An 8,151-nucleotide genomic window follows, 5' to 3' on the forward strand; every position below is an offset into this window, starting at 1 on the left:
GTCCCCCCCCCCCCCCCCCCCCCCACTCTCCAATTCCACCCCTTTTGGGAGTCCTTGCTGGCATACCGCCTCGTGTCCACCCCTTTTTAGGGCTCAGCCTCCTCACTAGCACATCGCCCGATGTCTGGCTCTGATACCATTTGTAACAATCCAAGTCCACCGCTAACAAATATTGTCCTCTTTGGGCTTTCCCTTCTAGACTTCCCCTCAAGGTTTTAGAACGCGTTTGCTAGGAGAGGTTTCCACACCCTTATAAATGGTGTTTCGTTCTCCTCCCCAACCAATGTGGGATCTCATAATCCACCCTCCTTCGGGACCCAGTGTCCTTGCTAGCACTCATTCCCTTCTCCAATCGATGTGGACCCCCCTATTCCACCCCCTTCGAGAGGCCTTGCTAGCACACCGCCTCGTGTCCACCCCCTTTCGGGGCTCAGCCTCCTCGCTGACACATCACCCGGTGTCTGGCTCTGATACCATTTGTAACAGTCCAAGTCCACCACTAGCAAATATTGTCCTCTTTAAGCTTTCCCTTCTGGGCTTCCCATCAAGGTTTTAAAACGTGTTTGCTAGAGAGAGGTTTCTACACCCTTATAAATGGCGTTTCGTTCTCCTCTCCAACCGATGCAGGATCTCACACAACGACTCGTCTTCTTACCTTTTGGAAGTGTCCCACTTGGTTGGTGGTGTCAACAAGATGAGCAGCTTTACCAAAAAAGGTGTGCACACCAGTAGCAATAACCACAGCTTCAATCTCTCCTTGCTTACAAGTAGAACCAGAGTAAACACCATCACCAGGACCTTTCGTTACAGGGAGAGATTCACCTGTAAGAGCAGACTACAAAGCCCAAAGCCAAACTTAGTACATAGATAACACGGTTCGTTACAATCTCCCGATATCACGGTTGGTTACCAACCTGGTCGATTTTTAATGGATCCCCATCAAGAAGACGAGCATCAGCAGGAATAATGTCTCCAAGTTTAACACTGATTACATCACCAGGAACTAAAATCGAAGCATCTTGCTCGCTCCACCGTCCATCTCGAAGAACCTTCCACAGAATTCAACTAAATATCACCACAAAAACAAAGATGAACTAAGCCAACAAGGTATAGTATCCATCTCTGATACCTTAGCTTTAGGAGCAAGACGAGCCATAAGCGCAGCTGCAGCGTTTCCAGCATTGTTTTCCTCGATAAAACTGATCGTCGAGTTGATGATAAGCAAGGTAATGATACCAACAAAATCCTGCCAGTCAGGGGGCTTTCCCTACAAACAAGAAAACAGCCCTCAGAACAATGAAACATCAAAGAAACATAAACAAAAAAACATGTAGCTAAGCATTTACTCCTCCATTTGCAAGTGCAATAGCCATAATAGCAGCAGCTTCCATAACCCATGATAGAGGATTCCACATGAACCCCAAGAACTTCAATACTTTGCTCTCCTAAAACCATACAAAACCAACAAATTCAAAGCAAATTAACCCAAAAAACACAATGTTTTGAACAGGTTGAAGCATTACCTTCTTTTCCTCAAGCTTGTTGTGCCCAAAAATCTTCAAACGTTCCTCAGCAGCCTCACTTGTAAGACCCTCTTTGCTACATCTCAGGTTTTCAAAAACCTCATCAATGGGAATGTTTTCCTGTAATCAAGAAAACAAGAAGAGGGTAACTTAAACAAACAGCTAAAACATCAAAAGGGCTTCAAAATATTCAGATCTGTTACCAAATCCACAGCTTCCTTCAACACAGCCTCCAACACTTCCGGCTTGTCCCCCATGTCTTCCTCTTACTCCTTACCCTTCTATGTCACAAGAACACCAAGAACAGCAACAAGAACAAGCTCAAATGAACAAAAAACGTACACCCAGATGCTAAAATTTGATTTGGATTAGTGAAAAGCTGTTAGAATCGAAAATGAGGGCGACCCACCAACGTGAAGCTCCCAAGAAGCAGAGGAAATGAACAGAGATGAGCGTTTTGGTTGTGAGGCAGTGGGAGAGTCAGCTAGAGACCGACCCTTTCATTGTCTCTGCACCAAAAAGAGAACAAAAAAAAGAAAAGACCCAAAAGGTTCATTTACTACTCAATAATACACAATTTGCTTTAAAGGGACGGCTTTTGGCGAACCCCATTTACCATGAACTTGGTTCAAGTTCAATGAATTCAAGAATTGGACGAGATTTTGAACATTGAACTTGAACTTGTACCAGCTACAAGAAAAAATGAACGGCGAATATGTGTAATCACCTAAGAGGAAGCAGCTTCCTTCAAGAGTTGGTTGAGGAAGAACAGGACATCCTTGGTACTCTCAGCTCACTGACATGGTTCTTTTGTTTTGTTTTGTTTCCATTTCAACAATCCTTGGACAACTTTCATTCCTAATTTTAGTATAATCTTAGTTTAATTTCTCTGTCTGAAAACATGTTTTAATGGTTAAATTATTAGTGATATTTTCCATAATTCTCTTCGCATTCGATTATTATCAATGAACTAATAGTTTTGAGTTTAAATATTTTGACTTCTTTTAAAAATTTGAACTTTATATACGTATGTGCTTAAAAGAAATGCGAGTAAAGATGTTCGGGTAGAGACGGAGAAGCTTTCTCATTGGTCTTTGTCGATTTTTTTTTTCGTTTTTATATTTTTTTATTTGAAAAATAAGTTTTTTACTAATAATTCTTATTTTTCAATTATTTTTATTAAAAAAGAATGTAAATGGCCCGGTATCTAATAATGTTTTATAAATATAAATATAATTTCTAAAAACTCAAATCTCAATAATTTTCCGTCCTTAAAAATTATATATGTATTTATTTACTGAGTAAATAAACTAATAAAGAAATATAAACATACATAAAAGTGAGGCGGGACAAAGGTTTAGTTGGGACAGGGACGGGGACTATATTTTTTATTCTCAACCTCATTTAACGGAGAAAACTCTCTCAACTTCCTTCCCATTCATCGTTTAAACGGGGGACTCTCAACTAAGTTCGAAGTAATTTTTTTTTATATATACAAATATTATTTAATTAATTTATTTGATGAATTTTTTTTAAAGCAAACCGAACTACCATTAACTCATCTAAAATATGACCAAAATATCATAAATTCAAATATTTAACGTCACATTAAATTAAAAATATATATATATATTTATTGTCGTATTAATTGGCTATGCTAAGGCAACGAGTGAGTCTATTTCAATTTTGTATTATAAATATCAGCTGAAATATTTCATTAATAAGTTTGGTGTCATAATTTTCTTTTAGAATTAATTTAGTCCGCCATTCATATATATATATTTTGTTTGGACGTTGAAAAATCTCGAGATTCAATCATGATGGGGTCGTGAATTGATCACATGATAGTAACTATTACTAAGTCTACAACTTTTGACGTGAGAGTAAAATTTTTTCATTTACTATATACACTCTTGAAGGGTCATAGACAGAGACGTCCATTTAACCCGTGAGGACCCGCCCCCTGGGTGAATCTCCGTTTAAGCTAGAAACTAGAGAACGGTGGGGGAGAGATTTTTCCCTGTTAGCTAAGTAGGGCTGAAGACCGAGATTATATTCCCGGCCTTATCTTTACTCTATCTCACTATAACGGCTAGAAAGGAGCGGTGATATCAATTTGAGGGATGGGCATATCTCAAAATATTTGTCACCAATTGCATTTATATTATCATTTATGTCTTGTGGACCACATAATTTGACATTCTTATCAATCCTTTAAGATTTTGTTTTTTAATTTTTTAAAAAAGAATATTGCATTACAATTTACATATAAATACAAAATAATAATAATAATAAATAAATAAAGAATTTGGTTAATTTTATTTGATAGCGATTTTATGGCTCACGACCGGTTGTTATCTTCTATCTATCTATAGTTGGTTCAAATAGGATCTCGAAGGAAATTGTTATTTTCAATTATGTTTCATATTTTGATGATATGAACTGAACGTTCATGTTGGCATTTTGAGATCTTGAAATTTGCTTAACACTAATGGGTGTCGGTCATTAGTCAGCTTTGACACTAACCAACGGGAGTTGGTCGGTCACAGCCAATAGATATTGGGCGACTCTGAGTTGATTCTCGACATCTATGTTTCTTTTTTAACCATTTTTATATACAGTATTATTTAAGCAAAACTTTTCTTTTCTACGAAGGACGTTAACTGATGTTGTTAAAATTCTGGCAAGGTAATACTCTTGACCTTCACGTGCTATCCAATAGTTATATGCAGTAAGTCGTTGTTGTTGCCTTTTTGCTTACATTCCCATATAGCACCAATTTCAAATTCTCAAATCTTGCTTTCAAAATTCTCTGCCCCCGTTTTCTAAAACCTTCTTCTTGAACCGGAGCTAGAGGCTCGAGCATACGTCGCTTGGCCGTAGGCGACACAGTAACGAATAAGCATAATTCACTTGTTACTGGAAAGTGAGTGCTGCACAATCGCAAGTCCGCTACCATCAAAGTGCGATTGTGATAAGTACTCTCAGAGGAAATTAGTATAGCAAGAATTAGACTTGGTTGGACTAAACGTCCCCCAATGGTAGTATAGTATTGATATAACATTTCAATTAGGGTTTTATTGATTCCGTTTTGGATCAGGACAAAAGAGGACCAAATCGAACCGTAGGCTAGACCAAGATTACAAGAACTAGGGCTCGTTGGGTGTGTCTCGTACGACACTGTAGTTAGAAAAATGTTAAAATTTAGTTCCTATGGTTCGATAAAAAATCTCGAATAATGACAACCAAAAAATGCCAAAAAGAAGGCTAAGGTTTGTTTCTTCCACCAATCCCACGTGTAGGACACCCTATCACTTGTATGCCCACCATCTTTTATCATCCTTTCTTCTCTTATCATCTCATACTAGACAATCACCTCTTAATTATAAGCCATTTTTTTATGGGCCTCTTATTTTCGTATTAGATGTTTTATTTATTTATTTATTTATAAACATAACTGGACACAAATTTGAAAGTTCAAGATTTCGTCAACAAAAAAAGTTAATTTTATGCATTATACGATCCCACATTGGCTGGAGAGGAGAACGAAACATTCGTTATAAGGGGGTGAAGACTTCTTTCTAGTAAACGCATTTTAAAAATCTTGAGGAAAACCTAAAAAAATGACAATATCTGTTGGCGATGAGGGAAACCTCAAAAAGAACAAACCATATCTACTAGCGGTAGACTTAGGCTGTTACAAATAGTATAAGAGCCCGAACTCTTGAGGGAAACCTCAAAAAGAACAATATCTGCTAGGTGTAGACTTGGGGAAATCTCAAAAAGAACAATATCTGCTAGGGGTAGACTTACGGAAATATCAAAAAGGACAATATCTACTAGCGTTGGACTTAGGCTATTACAAATAGTATAAGAGCCAACACTCTTGAGGGAAACCTCAAAGGCTATTACAAATAGTATAAGAGCCAACACTCTTGAGGGAAACCTCAAAAAAGACAATATCTGCTAGCGGTGGACTGGGTCTCCAAAGGGTTGATTGTGAAATCTCATATTGGTTGAGACCTCACATGCATAATATATCAATTAATTATTTAAAGTTTCGAGACAAAAGTTGAAATCTAACTAAAGTTCGTAGCATTTGCGTCGATGTTCTAGACCACATATCGTAACTTTATAATTTAGGGATTTTACTTTAAACCTTGTCACTCATATTTTATAAACAAATATGCATTTTTCACCGTCCTATATCATAAATATATGAAAGAAAAGGATGAACACACAAAACAAAAGCAAATTAATTGGAAAAGAAGAACAAAAGAAAATGAAAACAGTTCAAAAAGATGAAGATGTTGTTATCGCATTATTGAGAGATGTCTCTCAAGGGCTGTAGGGGGAAGGGGGCAGCTCACATGTGCTGTTTACATGGCAATGTCTCTGTTTTTTTCCTCTCAAGTGCCCTGCAGTCTGCAACACCCTAACCCCTTCCATTTATGAAACAATATCAAACCCATGAGCGAGAGATAGAGATGGGTCCTCCAAAGAACTGCTTATTTCAAGGTGCTGAATTTAATGCTCAGTTCTTTTTGGCAGAAGCAGCTACACATGTGTGTAAGGCTCTTGTCATTGCAACTGCCAATGGTAAAACGGGTAAAACTAGAGACTATCTAGGAAGATTTTTGTAACCGCTACTATGCACCGTTAGTAGATACTGTCTTCTTTAGACTTTTCTTTTCGAGGTTTTCTTCAAAGTTTTTAAAACGCAACTACTAGAAAGAGGTTTCCATACTCTTATAAAGAATGTTTCGTTTCCCTATCTCACCAATATGGGATCTCACAATCTACCCCCTCTTCAGAGACCTGGTATCCTCACTAACACTCGTTTTTCTCTCCAATCGATGTGGTATCTCGTAATCCACCCCCTTTGAAACCCAACGTCCTTGCTGGCACACTATCCAGTGTCTAGCTCTTATACCATTTGTTACAGCCTAAGCCCACTACTAGCAGACATTTTCCTATTTGGGCTTTTCCTTTCGAACTTCCACTCAACATTGTTAAAACGTGTCTGCTAGGAAAAAGTTTTGACACCCTTATAAAGAATGATTCATTCTTCTCTCCAAACCGATATAGGACCTCACAATTTTATCGAATTATAGAGGCTATTAATGAAGTTCTATCAAATTCTAACATATATTTCTATTCATTGTGCACACAGTTTCACCAATATAGAAGAAGGAAGGTTCAAACGTCTAATCTTTTGTTCGATCTTTTAAGTAAGCTAACCAGCTATCTATCCTATGTTCTAGGCCATAACAGCACCTTTGAAGAATAACTTAGGGCTGGTGAAGTAGAGTAATATATGAGTGAATGACTTGCTAAGTTGTGAGTGGAAAGCGTAGGTGGTGGTTTCAAATGCTAATTCTGACTTCTGATCACTGACTCTGATATGGTAAAGCACTGATTGGGGTAGCAGCAAAGATGGGAGAGCACATGAGTTGTTCAGATGGATATGCCAAATCTCAATGAAGAAGAAGCATGACAGTTTTTTTTTTGGGAGCAATCCCCTGTTTTGGTAAAAGGAGACACATTATTAACTGTGTGAAGTGGTGCAGGTGTTCTTACACTAGCTGAAACTCTCACAGAAAAGCAATCAAACTTGGACGACCCACTCGTTTTCGAGTCAACATGTCATTATGAGAAGGCACGAATTATCATAAAACATAAACCAGACACTAACATGAGTTAGGTAAAGGCACGAATTATCAATTCAAATGTCAGTAGTTCGATCATCATCTCTATAATTTAAATAAGAGATTCAAGAAAAAAGGTTTACCTTCCCTCCAATAAGGTCGGTCGATGAACTCCAACCCGTTATATTGTGTAGCTTGTTTCCTGATCCTTGTGGTTTTAATGTAGAAACTATACCCCAACTCGTACATTTATAGTTTACGACGTATCAAAAGATGGCAATGTTTTAAGACACTAATATGAGCTGTATCATTTCAAATGTTAGTAGTTCAATCATCATCCCTATAATGTAAGTAAGAGAATCAAGAAAAAAGGTCTGGCTCCCCTCAAACAAGGTCGACGATGAACTCCAACCTGTTCTATCGTGTGGCTTGTTTTTTGATCCTCATGATTCTAATGTAGAAACTATACCCCAGCTCGTATATTTATAGTTTACGACATATCGAAAGCTGGCAATATGTTAAGATTCCACCTCTCATTCTGATATAACATTTCAGAATAAGGGGTATTATACGTGGGACGTGGTCCTCCAATTGGGGGCCATTGGGAACTTGGGGACCAAAACATGCCATTCATGGATGTTTTTTGATCCTCCAAAACAACAAAGAAACTTATGGCCCTGACCTGACATAACAGTGTTAAATATAGTACCAATTCAATACTCCCCACAAAAGTAATAACCTTTTTCTTTCATACTTCTTCCATCACATAAGCCTGCCTCTAAATTACAAAACATTACACAAAATCAAAGATTTGCAGCAGAAAATAGAATTGGACCATAAGAAAATGATAAGAGAAAATGAACACGAGAAACATCGGTTATTATCTATAACATTATACCACCATATTAGTAGCCAACCTCGACATACTAACCTAGTTTAAAGCATATACCCTCGATCAAGAGTTCATTGGAACAATAACT

At 37.6% G+C, this 8,151-nt stretch overlaps 1 protein-coding gene across 3 annotated transcripts in view; it reads right to left on the reverse strand.

Moving 5' to 3' along the window:
• LOC111457074 (ATPase 11, plasma membrane-type) overlaps positions 1-2,156 on the reverse strand; it is a 9,068-nt gene extending 6,912 nt beyond the window's left edge. The window contains exons 1-7 of one of the 3 annotated variants that reach the window (XM_023099210.1): positions 2,140-2,154; positions 1,727-2,032; positions 1,524-1,643; positions 1,347-1,445; positions 1,130-1,267; positions 915-1,049; positions 656-835 (exon numbers count right to left, since the gene is read on the reverse strand). In XM_023099210.1, coding sequence (XP_022954978.1) covers positions 656-835; positions 915-1,049; positions 1,130-1,267; positions 1,347-1,445; positions 1,524-1,643; positions 1,727-1,780 — 726 coding nt within the window. In that variant the 5' untranslated portion in view covers positions 1,781-2,032; positions 2,140-2,154. Of the gene's footprint in view, positions 1-655; positions 836-914; positions 1,050-1,129; positions 1,268-1,346; positions 1,446-1,523; positions 1,644-1,726; positions 2,033-2,139 lie in introns of those variants that run through there. The other 2 variants (XM_023099211.1, XM_023099209.1) reach the window with 2 other exon arrangements.
• Between the last annotated feature and the right edge of the window lie 5,995 nt (positions 2,157-8,151).

This window comes from Cucurbita moschata, unplaced genomic scaffold (genome assembly GCF_002738365.1).
Source record: "Cucurbita moschata cultivar Rifu unplaced genomic scaffold, Cmos_1.0 Cmo_Scf00019, whole genome shotgun sequence".
Taxonomy (NCBI): Eukaryota; Viridiplantae; Streptophyta; class Magnoliopsida; order Cucurbitales; family Cucurbitaceae; genus Cucurbita; species Cucurbita moschata.